Source organism: Podarcis cretensis (genome assembly GCF_951804945.1).
Source record: "Podarcis cretensis genome assembly, chromosome: 14".
Classification (NCBI taxonomy): Eukaryota; Metazoa; Chordata; class Lepidosauria; order Squamata; family Lacertidae; genus Podarcis; species Podarcis cretensis.
Genome location: NC_137183.1, coordinates 55,187,546 through 55,200,670, shown reverse-complemented (window position 1 = coordinate 55,200,670; position 13,125 = coordinate 55,187,546). Strand labels below are relative to the sequence as shown.

Below are 13,125 nucleotides of genomic sequence, written 5' to 3'. Positions count from 1 at the left end.
AAGAATCCAAAGCAGTGGGGGGCAGTCCCGTGTTTTTCGTGAAGAAGAAAGACACGCCCCAACGGAGGTTGGTAGTTGATTACAGAATCATCAATTCCAGGACAAAGCCCACAGCATTCCCCATGCCCAAGATCGACGACCTGCTAGCGACGGTGAGGAAGGGACGCATCTTCACCAAGTTGGATCTTCGAGGGGCGTACAACCTTATACGCATGCGGGAGGGCGATGAGTGGAAGACGGCCATGTTTACACCTTTAGGCACCTATGAATATCGAGTTACGCCGTTTGGTTTGCAAAATGGCTCCCATTGTTTCCAAGCCTTCATGCACCACGTGTTAGCGAGACTCCTCTACAAGAAGTGCGTCTGCTTCCTAGACGACATCCTGATCTTCTCGGAATCGCAGGAGGCTCACGAGAGAGATGTCAAGGAGGTCCTGCAGAGACTGCGGGAGCACAGACTTTACGCCAAACTGGAGAAGTGCCAGTTCGACATGACGGAGGTGGATTTCCTGGGCTACAAGCTGTCCGACAAGGGCCTCGCCATGGACAGCACCAAGGTCCGCTCGGTGTTGGACTGGAAGAGCCCACGCAATCGGAAGGAGGTCCAGAAGTTCGTTGGCTTCGCCAACTTTTATTGCAAGTTCATCAAGGGGTTCGCGATGGAGACGGCAGCCATCACGGACACCCTCAGCTCCAAGAAGAAAAGGTTCACCTGGACGGACCAGGCGGAGCAGTCCTTTCAGAGACTCAAGCGTCTCTTCGCGTCCGAAGAACAGCTGCTACACGTAAACCCCAGCAAACCAATGAGGGTGGAAACGGACGCCTCGGACAGAGCGGTGGGGGCGGTCCTGTTGCAGCAAGATCCGCAAGGGGACTGGAGGCCATGCACATTCTACTCCAGGAAACTCAGCAAGTCGGAACAGAACTACACCATCTGGGACAGGGAGTTGCTGGCCATTCACGCAGCCTTCAAGGCGTGGCGGCACCTCCTCATCGGAGCCAAACACACAGTGCAGGTCCGCACGGACCATAAGAACCTGGAGTACTGGCGCACGGCGCGGTTCCTGAACCAGAGACACATCCGCTGGGTGGAGTTCTTTGCGGATTTCGACTTCCGGATAGAATACATCCCAGGAGACAACAACGTCATGGCGGATGCACTGTCCAGGAAGCCGCAGTATCTCGAGGAAGCGGCACCGGTGGCAGCCAAACACATTTTCGCACCGAAAGCGTGGGTGTGTGCTTCAGCCACCGTGGACCTGGACGCCGTACGTCGCGCGCTGCAGACAGATTCGTTCGCTCAATCCAAGATGGAGGAGGTGCGAAGAGGCACAGCGAAGGACGACGAGTTCCAGATACGCGACGGACTGCTCATCCGCAAAGGGGCCCTCTACGTTCCGGGAGACGACCTCCGCGCGAAAGTACTGCAGCAGTTACACGACGCGCCCAGCGCCGGGCACTTCGGCAAGGACAAGACGGCGGAATTAGTAGCCAGAGACTTTTGGTGGCCCAAGATGAGGGGAGAAGTCACGGATTACGTCACTAGGTGTGACACATGCCAAAGGGCCAAACCAGTACACAGGCCGCCAGCGGGACTGCTGGAACCGCTACAGACGCCGCTCGAGCCGTGGGAGAAAGTGGCCCTGGACTTTGTCACAGATTTGCCCAGCTCGCGAGGCAAAACAGCGGTACTCGTGGTCGTAGACCTGTTCACCAAGATGGCGCACTTCATTCCTTGCGCGAAGGTGGCCACAGCAGAACAGACTGCCAAGCTGTTCATAGACCACGTGTTCAGGGTTCACGGCTTACCGCGGTCCATCCTGTCCGACCGGGGTCGCCAATTCATCTCGAACTTCTGGCAGAGGCTGCTGGGCATCCTGAACGTCAAGATCAACTTAGCGTCGGCACGACACCCGCAGACCAACGGACAAGCGGAGAGGGTCAACGCCATCATGCAGCAGTACCTGCGATGCTACGCGAATCAACAGCCCTCGACCTGGGTAGACTACCTACCGCTGGCCGAGGTTGCCTACAACAACACGAAGCACGTGTCCACGGGGGTGACACCGTTCTTCGCCAACAATGGGCGGCATCCCAGAACCTTCTCGGGATTAGAGAAAGTGGGGGAGGGGGAGCCACAGGGAGCAGAGGCCTTGGCAGCGGAATTACAGGAGGTCCACGAGCAACTCCGAAGGCACTTGGAACTAGCAAAACACGCCTACAAAGTGCAGGCAGACAGGCACAGGAGAGTCGGGGAAGACATCCAAGTGGGGGACTGGGTCTGGTTAGCAGCCCAGGCAGTACCGGCCAGAACGTTAGCTAAGAAGAAGCTCAGACACAAGCAGCTAGGGCCTTACCGAGTCGAGGCACAAATCAATCCGGTAGCCTTCCGGTTGACACTCCCGGAGGACTCCAGAATGCACCCGGTCTTTCATAGATCAGTGCTCACACCCTACAAGGAACCCCACAGGTTTCAGGCGCCAGGGAACGCACCAGACCCACCCCGCAAATCGCCAACAAGGGGGGGTCACCGAGGGCGGCACCACTCAACGAGGTCACGGAGATTTTAGACTCGAGATGGGGGGAAGAGGGGGTTGAATATCTCCTCGCCAGGGAAGGTACCACGGCCAGCGCCAACAGGTGGGTACCGTACTATGCCGTGGAGGAGCACTACCTCAAAGATGAGTTCCATGCACTCTTCCCACACAGACCTATGCCAGCAGATTATTTCGACAACTATCTTTTCACACCCACACTTTCAGCCAGCACGTTCCAGGGGTTCTCATCAGCTGAGGAAACGGCGCCAGAAACAAGCTCCCCAGAGGGATCACTCTCGGGGTTTGCCACAGACCGCTCTTACTGGTGGGACAATCAACCAGAGGTGGGGTGGAGCAGGGAACTACTGAGGGGGCCCTTACCCACAGCATTACCCGAGGCAACAGGGGGAGAGAGGGACATGGACGTGTTGGGGGAGGATCCGGGGTTCGAGCACAGCTGCAGAGAGATGGAAGCAGAGGAGATCGACGTCGACGAGCCCATTACGGACTGGCCAGATCCAGCTGGCGGGCTGCACACCAGGGGGGAAGAACTGTATCCCGCACTCACCCCCACAGCACTGGAGCACCCAGAACCCACACCAGAAGAGGGGGAAGGGGGGAAGGGGGGGCTTCGAGGGGGGGGATGGATGTCAGGGGCTCAGGAGCAGAGGCACAGGGGAGAGAGGAAATGGAGAGCGAAGGGGAAGAATCTGAGGGCAGCGTAGGGGAGTATGAAAGTGGCCCGAGAGATTCCATGAGCTTCTCCAGAGAATCAGAAGATTTCCAGAGGGGGGCACCGATGGCCAGGGCAAGGGGGGTCCCAGGGGGGACACACCAGAAGCAAGGGGCCAGCGGGGACTCCCAAAGCAGCAGCGGGAGATCAGGACCAGCTCCTCCACCAGAGCGTAGTGGGGGGGAAGAGTCCCATGTATCAGGGCCAGCGTCTCCTCCAGCAGGGAGAGAAGATGAATCAGGGCTGGCCACGCCTCCATCGCAGAGTGAGGGAACGGAGGGGAAGTCAGGTCCAGCTAGCCTCTCCGAAGGGGGAAGCAGTGACAGGAGCAGTGTAACGGTCAGGAGGAAGGTTGCCGGCTGGGCACGAGCGCCAAGTTCAAATGTACAGGCGCGCGGCACAGCAGAAAACCCGGATGGGGAACCAGGTCCTAAAGCCCGCCGGAGGCAGGGGGAGGAGTCAGGGGACTCAGCGTCAGAAGAGTCTAGAAAGGGCAAGACCCCAGCGGACAGGCGGACCCAGAGGAGGAAAGAGCAAAGGAAGAGGTGGAGCAAGGCTAGAGTCTTAAACTGGTGTCTGGGGGGAGGAGATTCAGACGGAGCTTCAGCGGTCTAGAGTTTAAGCCGTAGAGCTGCGCGCCGCGGCTTTGTAATCGAAACTGCACTTCAATAAAGACTTTTATATATAACAACGGACTGGCGTTGGTCCTTTGTGAGCTGGGACCTCGGGCAGCTCTGACAACAGGATTTGTGAGGCAAGAGACAATGGGAAGGTTTCCCACTCTGACCTTGCAGAGAAGTAATTGAGGTCAGTTTGGGAATCAAAAATGGTTTCAGGTCGGTCTTCCTGTGCTGATCTATGTACTTGCTTGGTTGGTACGCTTATGAACATTTAACATATATCTAAGACCTCAAAATTCCTATCACAGCCCTCCTTCCTCTCAACCCCGCTCCAACCTATTCCTTGCAAACAGTCCCCTCTGTGTGCTGAGGCACCTCCAGAGTCCAGGGCCTGCCAGGAGGAAGGGGGCCAGCAAAGCACTGCTGGGGAAGGACGCTTCCCAAAGCGAATGGCTCAGCCCTTCTTGCACAACTTGGCCGTTTGCACCAGCTGTGGGCTGCTGCAACACACACACACACACACACACACGCACACACACACACACACACACACACACACGTGGCCCTTCATGAGCAGCCTCCCCACCTACCCTTGGTCCCTCTTGCAACCACAGCCAGCCCCCCCCCCCACAGCATCTGCTACTAATTAACCAAGAAGAAGGGAAACTGGCTCCCTGTTAGCTTCGGTCCAGGAGGCAGGGGTCTCTGCTCTCTGCTTGCCCACCAGGCTTTCAAAATCCATGTCAGATGAGATCAGGAGAAAAGCTTGCGGGGGCTTCCAGAGTGGACGCCCGCCCTTGCCGGGAAACAGTGATGCAGCCCAGGACGTGCCCCCTGCGCTCTCCCTCCCCCAGCCCTGAGAGAGGCTCCTGTGTGTCTGGAGGACAAAGCATGTTTGCGCTGGGACCCCTCAGCCAGGTCCTGGTCGCCACACAGGCCAGGACCCTCTGCTGCTGCCCCACACGGGCCGATGAGCACGAAGGGACGGGGCACTGCGCACTCCTGCACCACACCAGCTGCTTCAGCAGTTTCGCTGACCCCCGGCGGCCGCGGAGCACGGAAGCACAGAATGAAAGGCTTTCAGCCCCACAGTTTGCTCTGCAAACAGCCCCCCAGAGGACTCAAGGGCCATTCATGCGGTGTGCTTGGCAAGACGGAGGATGGGAGGGGGGCTTTGGAACAGGGCTTGGCAACAAGGGGGGGGGCGAGGCAGAGAGAGAAAGAGGCGGCAGAGAGAGAGAGAGAGAGAGAGAGAGAGAGAGAGAGAGAGAGGCATTTGTCTTCAGAGCCAGGGCAACCATTCTGCACACATCCCCAAGCCTCATGTAAGAACCTAGTAAAAGCCTACTGGATCAGGCCCAGGGCCCATCTGGTCTGGCATCCTGTTCTCACAGGCGCTAACCAGATGCTGCAAGGAGGATCTCAGCACAAGGTCCCTCTTCACCACTCCTGCAGTTTCCAGAAACTGGGATTCAGAAGCACTGCTGACTCCGACAATTGGAAGCAGAGCCGAGCCATCGATAGCTTTCTCCTCCTCCTCCTCCTCCTCCTCCATGTTGGTCTAATCATCTTCTACAACAGGCACAAGGCAAACTCGGCCCTCCAGATGTTTTGGGACTACAACTCCCATCATCCCTGACCAATGGCCCTGTTAGCTAGGGATGATGGGAGTTGTAGTCCCAAAACAGCTAGAGGGCCGAGTTTGCCTTGTGCCTATTCTAAAATCATCCAGGTTGGTGGACATCCTTGCCTCCTGGGGGGGCGTGTTTGAGTTCCACAGTTTAACCCTGCCCTGTGTGAAGAAGGACTTTCTTCCGCCTGCCCTGAATCTTCCCACATTCAGCTTCTTCAAATATCCACAACTTCCAGAGTTAGGAGAAAAATCATTCTCCATCTACTTTCTCCATGTCACAAATAATTTCACAACATTCCATCATGTCACCTCTTACTTTCTTTTCTTCCGCCCCCCCCCCCCCAGCACAGCAGGAGGAGGGCAAAGGAGACCCTTCCTGGGCACAAGGAGCTCCAGGTTGGGAGGGAGGGGGCACCCCAGTAATTGTCTGGGGAGACAGCAGAGCTCAGCCCACCTTCCAGCAATGCAGGCAGGCTGCTAGCTGCTCTGGCACCCGGGGAGGTGGGGTTGGGGCGAGCCACCCAGGGGGGCAGCGCAGCGAACGGCCCACGTAGTCCGCCTGGCGGACGTAAGCCCCAGGCTGCCGTTTTGGGCAGCGCTGGGCCCTGAGCCACCACATCACTCTCAGGAGAGACTAACAACAACAACAACAATTTATTATTTGTACCCCACCCATCTGGCTGGGTTTCCCCAGCCACTCTGGGCAGCTTCCAACAAAAATTAAAAATAAATCAAAGTGTCACACATTAAAAACTTCCCTTAAACAGGGCTGCCTTCAGATGTCTTCTAACTGTTAGGTACTTGTTTATTGCCCTGACATCTGGCCCTTGGAGCTGGACCTCAGTGTCCGGGCAGAACGATGGGGGTGGAGACTCAGGGAAGCTGCAGGCCAGGACCCAGGGTAAGTGCCACCCCCCGCAGTGTGCCATTTTGTCACCCCCTCGAGGATGACACCTGGGGCAACCCCCACCCCCCACACTGCCCTTCCTACGCCCCAGGACTGCAGGAACAGTAGCAGCAGCTAATCCAGGGCCTGCGGTTGCCCAGAAATGGGGCAAATTGGTCCCGCCCCCCTTAGGGGCTCGCTTCTGCTCACACAGAAAGTGTGTGTGTGTGTGTGTGTGTGTGTGTGTTGATCCATATTTTGCATATCACAAGTCCAACCAAGCAGCCCAAAGCCCTCTGAGCGACTCATCTCATTTCCAAGAGCTTGAAGGAATGGAATCTGGACGCGGAACAATACGCCTGCTGGATCGTGTTGCTTGCTCAGGAAAAGCCCCCCTTGAGCAGAGGAGGCGGAAAGCTGCGCAGGAGCTACAGGGCTCCTCGTCGCTCCCCTCGCCCCCCCCCCAGTCCTTCAGATCCTCTCCCGCTCCCCTCCTTATCAGGCTGGGTCCCAATGATACACGGGGGTCACCTTCTAACCCCGACGCAAGGCAGGCTGATAAGAGAGGCTCACAGCACCGCCAACCACATTCCTCCCCCAGCGGCGGCGGTGGAGATAGAGTCCCCCAGCCAAAACAAGCCAGCCGCCTGGAATCAATTTACTCCCTCGCTCGGGGCTGCTTGTGAGGAGGAAGAAAGGAACAGCAGCCGCCCACCTTGGCAAGAGCCTCGCAGGCCCTGCTGCAGCCAGGAAGGGGTGGTCTGTGCGGAGGGGGGGCTCTCTCTGCCTCTCTCGCTAATGGAGGCATCCTGCAGCACCCCCAAGAAGCTGCAAGTCCACATGGACTGACTCATTTGCCCAGAGAGAGTGGGAGAAAAGAGGCCGGAGGCGATTCTGACTCTCCGCAGGCGACCAGCCACCCCAGAGACGCGTGGAAAGATCGCGGAAGGCCGGAGCGTTATTCAAAGTGGGGAGGGGGAGACACCCCACCTCCTGACTTCCTGCCGGGCATCGTGCACAGACAGCACTCATTCATTCGTTTGTTTGTTTGTTCGTTCTTTCCCAATATTTATACACCACCTAATGGCAAAAGTAGGGACGCGGGTGGCGCTGTGGGTAAAACCTCAGTGCCTAGGACTTGCCGATCGCATGGTCGGCGGTTCGAATCCCCACGGCGGGGTGCGCTCCCCTCGTTCGGTCCCAGCGCCTGCCAACCTAGCAGTTCGAAAGCATCCCCGGGTGCAAGTAGATAAATAGGGACCGCTTACCAGCGGGAAGGTAAACGGCGTTCCGTGTGCTGCGCTGGCTCGCCAGATGCAGCTTGTCACGCTGGCCACGTGACCCGGAAGTGTCTGCGGACAGCGCTGGCTCCAGGCCTCTAGAGTGAGATGAGCGCACAACCCTAGAGTCTGGTAAGACTGGCCCGTACGGGCAGGGGTACCTTTACCTTTACCTTTAATGGCAAAAGTCCTGCGGGTGGTTCGCAAGTAAAAGATTGAAAGCCATAAAATACTCGAGGAAACTAAAATCTTGCACACAATAAAACCCACAAGCAGAAGAGGATGTCAGTACAACAAACGCAAAAAGCAGTGGGGGGAAATTCTGACGAAAAATGCCTTCATCCGGCACCTAAAAGAGGTCATCGCGCAGACATCCCTGGGGGTGCCAACACTGGAAAGGCCCTTCTCTGGAGTAGCCAGCCTCATGCGTTTCATATCCGAAGGAAACATGCCTGGCCTGGCCTGGGGTCAGTGGCAAGGGCTGAAACTGGAGAGACCCGCAGGGTTGGCCCCCTTGTATCCCAGGAAAAGGTCCTCACCTTCTGCCTTCCAGGCAGCCAACAGATGCATTCACCCAACATGCAGGGACAAAGCAACCTCAAAGAGTCCCATGGGTTGTTGCATTCAAAGCCTAGGAAGCTCCGACGGGTTAAAGCCAGAGGTTCCCAAATTCTTTTGGGCCGCCGCCCCCTTGGCTCCTCTGCCCCATAAAAAGCCTTATTCAGAACGGCAGTTTGCACAACCCACAAAGGAAGATAGCAGCACAAATTCGGAATGGTAACAGCTGGTTGCACGTTTATTCCAAATCATGTTGAGACGATTTAGTTTGATGAGTTCAATAAAATGGGTGGATTGAGGGGCACCAGCTATTGGAAATCTGATGAGCATTTACCGTATTTTTAACTCTATGAGACGCACTTTTTCCCTCCTAAAAAGTAAGGGGAAATGTGTGTGCGTCTTGTGGAGCGAATGCAGGCTGCGCAGCTTTCGCTTCACTGGAGAGAACATGTTTTCCCTTGTTCTCTTCCTCTAAAACTAGGTGCGTCTTATGGTCGGGTGCGTCTTATAGAGTGAAAAATACGGTATTTGCACTGCCAGTGTGCCCCCCCCAAATCCGTTGCCTCTTGTCATCCCCAAGTCACCCCACTTCCTCCCTGGGGGGGGGTGTTATACTGACACTTAGGGTTAGCACTGGCTTAAGCGCACCCCTGTTCTGCCTCCAAGTCTAAACAACCACCCCCCTCACCCCCACAGTGGCAACTCCAGCCGAACAGCACCCCAAAGGCCACGCCCGCTCCCAGTCCCCCGCCTTCCCCCTCTGCCTCACTGGTTTTACCTGGGAGATGCATCTAGGGTGATGGAGGCCAGAGAGTTGTCGAATCTCCGTGTGTCCCAAAGCCTGACTTCGCGCTCCCGCACCTGGAAAACAAGCAGGATGATGGTCTCTGGCAACCAAAACCTCCCCAATTGGCTCCTTGCTAAGTGGTGATTCCTGCATTGCGGGGGGTCAGGCTGGATGACCCTCGGGTCCCTTTACAGTTCTATGAAAGCTAACAAGAAAGAGGCAGCTCCTCCACCCAGGGGTTGGTTCCCTCCAGATGTTCTGGCCCACAACGCCCAGCCAGCACCGCCCTGTAGACTGAAACATCTGGAGGGTACAAGTTTGGGGAGGTTGGCCTTTGGCTTCATTTCAATTGGCTGTGCTGACCAAGAGGCTAGTCCTCAGGCCCTGTGTGTCAGCTCTGCGCCAGAACCGCCAGGTAGAGCACGCATCTCAGTTCCTGTCTGCTCCAAAGCCAAAAAGTATTTTCTCCCACCTCAGCTCATAGGCCAGCACTAATTTTCCTCTTCGTGATTTCCTAAAGGTGGGAGAGCACAGTTGGTAGAGCAGGAGATGATAATAATAATAATAATAATAATAATAATAATAATAATAATAATAATAATATATTATTATTATTATTATTATTATTATTATTATTATTATTATTTATACCCCACACATCTGGCTGGGTTTGCCCAGCCACTCTGGGTGACTTCCAAAAAAATATTAAAACTCTAGTGGGGGGAATGATGGAAAGCTAAGCCCGGAAACGCGAAGCTGAAAATTACCCATGGAAAAATAAAGGGAAATCAGCAATGAAAAATATTGGGGAGGGGGTCAGCCATTAAATGCTTTTGATCAAAAATAAAAATATCAAAAGAGCTATGTTCTGTGTTTTAACAACAACAACAACAACAAAATAATTTATTATTTGTTTCCCCAGCCACTCTGGGCAGCTTCCAAGAAAGATTAAAAATACATTAAAATATCAATTCTTTTGGGTTGCCAATGCATTGCTGATCAATTAAGGAGGCTCAAAGGGGCCCCGAGATGCACCAAAATCTCAGAGTCGCGGGTTTGAGCCCCACCTTGGGCCAAAGATTCCTTCACTGCAAGGGGTTGGACTAGATGACCCCTGGGACCCTTCCAACTCTTTGGCTCTATTATAAAGGGGATGGAGGCAGGTACCGTACCTGGTTGAATCCGACGGACAGGAGGCAGCCTTCAGCGTCCACCCAGATCAGCCGTGAGTCCTTGCCGTTTGCGTGCGCCAGGATGCTCTGAAAGGAAGGAGGGCGAAAGGCCGTCAAGAGGCGGGGTGGAAGAAGAAGTCGCCCATTTCACAGGTGCCTTGCCTAGAAAACTGACTCCCACGGGCTGTCTCTGCCCCGTCTCCCTCTCTCTCAGCTGTGGGTTTGGCACGGGTCCCTTGGGCCTGTATCTGAGTGATGGTAGCATGCGCAGAGGAGAAACGAACGCAAGAAGCCCCCGGGTTTAAAAACAGGAGAACAGCTGAGAGAGGATGACGCAGGGTCCCTCTAAGCCAGCCTTTCTCAACCCGTGGGTCCCCAGATGTTGTTGAACTACAACTCCCATCAGCCCTAGCTAGCAAGGCCAGAGCTCAGGGATGATGGGAGTTGTAGTCCAACAACATCTGGGGACCCACAGGTTGAGAACCGCTGCGGCTAAGCTAAGGGGGGGAAAGTGGGGCAAAGAGACCCCAAAGGGTGAAAACATCATGGAATCCAATCTCAGAATCACAAGGTTGGAAGGGAACCCCAAGTCCAACCCGCTGCTATGCAGGAATCCCTGACAACCTCTGTTTAAAAACCTCCAAAGTGTTGGTCATGTTGCTGGTTTTGTTCTTTGTGGTTTTATGGCGCTGTGGGTTAAACCACAGAGCCTAGGACTTGCTGATCAGAAGGTCGGCGGTTCGAATCCCTGCAACGGGGTGAGCTCCCGTTGCTCGGTCCCTGCTCCTGCCAACCTAGCAGTTTGAAAGCACGCCAGTGCAAGTAGATAAATAGGTATCGCTGCGGTGGGAAGGTAAACGGCGTTTCCATGCGCTGCTCTGGTTCGCCAGAAGCAGCTTAGTCATGCTGGCCACATGACCCGGAAGCTGTACGCCAGCTCCCTCGGCCAAAAAAGCGAGATGAGCGCCGCAAGCCCAGAGTTGGTCACAATTGGACCTAATGGTCAGGGGTCCCTTTACATCTACCTTTAACTGCTGTAAATGACCTCAGGAGCAAGGGGGACACCCCACCCCACCCCCAGAGTCTCACGTCCCACTGCTCCCAGCCCCATGTTCAGGTTGGAGGGAAAGACACCCCCCAAATTAGCCCTTGGCCTCAGAGAGCATTGTTTTTTTGCAGTCCTACTGCAATCAATGCACCCCAGTCTAGAGGGCAGAAGTTATTCTGTGGGGTGGGGGTGGGGGGCAGAAGAGGCACCTTCCTTTGGGCAGGTTTGGCCACTTCTCATTCATCGGTTCTGCAGCGAGACTTTGAGTCGGAGATCAGCACAGACATTAAAAAAGGCTTCTCCCAAGAGACTCAGACACCATAAAACAGCAGCTGATACATGGCACAAAAAAGAATTACCAATGAAAGAAGAATGGAGGATGAAAATGATGGACTATGCAGAATTAGATAAACTAACAGGAAGAATTCGAAACCTGTGGGACCAGAGATTCTCAGAAGACTGGAGTAAATTTTCGGATTATTTGAAAAGAAATTGTGATGAACAGATTACGCTAGTATGCTTGCAAGAAGTTTTGTAAGGTGAATTATTTGAAATATTGCAAAAAAAGACAATGAGGGGAATTATTAGTTCAAGATAATTAAAGGTAATATGAAATTAAGAAATGCATAATAAGTGATAAGAATGGAAAATCATCAGAGTTGTTGACGAAAGTCCAAAAATTATTGTATAAGATGAGAAGTTTTGTTGTATGAATGATAATTAATATGTTAAAAACTAATAAAAATGTATATATATAAAAAAGCAGCTGATACGACAGCAAGGAAATGGTCTTTTTTTGAACTTGGCAGATTGCAATTTCTTAGGTGGCGAGTTTAATTCCTTTTTAAAATTTTACTCCTCCCAAAAGTAAAACAGCTGGCCTAATTCAAACATGTAGTGAGGAGCCCCTCCCTCCCTCCCTCCCTCCCTCCCTCCCTCTCATCTCCTGCGTCACTGACTTTCAGGCCCATAAACCGGCCTGCTGCTGGCCCCCCACCCCCCTTGAGAGAAGGGCAGGCGCTGGAGGGACCCCTCCCCCCAAACTCACTCTCCCCCACCCTTCTGAAAGGGGGCATTGATGGGGGCCATGGGTGGGGGGCACACTGACCATAGGTGTCAACTTTCAGATTTGAAAATAAGGGATCAGCAGCCTCAAAAATAAGGGATCAGCAGCCTCACCTGTCCCAGGGACAGTCTACAGGATATCTAACAATCCGGGATAGCAGCGGGAAGCAGCGGGAAACGGCACTGGAATAAGGGAATTCCGCAAAAAAAGGGGAAGGTTGACAGCTATGACACTGACATTTAGCCAAGCTCCTCTTTTAAAGCTCAGATCAAGAGCCCGGCGGTTCGGAAGACAAAGAAGCATCAGTCTGCGGAACTCTGAGCCTACCTCTACTTTGCTTGCAGTGGCAGTGGGAGACGTTGAGAAGGGCAAGAAGATCACAGCATTGTAGAGTTGGAAGGGACCCCCAGGGGTAATCTAGTCCAACCCCTGCAACGCAGGAATCTCAATCTCATTGCCCCACAGTTGAAAAGCGAGGCAATCAGAAGGCTGGCCTTAATGTGCATGGTCTTTTTGGATGAAAGACTGGTCAAGCCGAAGGTTTCTCTTACACTGTTGTTGTTTAGTCGTTTAGTCGTGTCCGACTCTTCGCGACCCCATGGACCAGAGCACGCCAGGCCCTCCTGTCTTCCACTGCCTCCCGCAGTTTGGTCAGACTCATGCTGGTAGCTTCGAGAACACTGTCCCACCATCTCGTCCTCTGCCGTCCCCTTCTCCTTGGGCCCTCCATCTTTCCCAACATCAGGGTCTTTTCCAGGGAGTCTTCTCTTCTCCTGAGGTGGCCAAAGTCTTGGAGCTTCAGCTT

At 54.3% G+C, this 13,125-nt stretch overlaps 1 protein-coding gene across 1 annotated transcript in view; it reads right to left on the bottom strand.

The window, feature by feature from the left end:
• Positions 1 to 13,125, bottom strand: part of LOC307203149 (coronin-7-like) — a 124,519-nt gene that overhangs the window by 83,644 nt on the left and 27,750 nt on the right. The window contains exons 8-9 of the mRNA XM_079953720.1: positions 10,207 to 10,293; positions 9,026 to 9,108 (exon numbers count right to left, since the gene is read on the bottom strand). Coding sequence (XP_079809846.1) covers positions 9,026 to 9,108; positions 10,207 to 10,293 — 170 coding nt within the window. The remainder of the gene's footprint in view (positions 1 to 9,025; positions 9,109 to 10,206; positions 10,294 to 13,125) is intronic.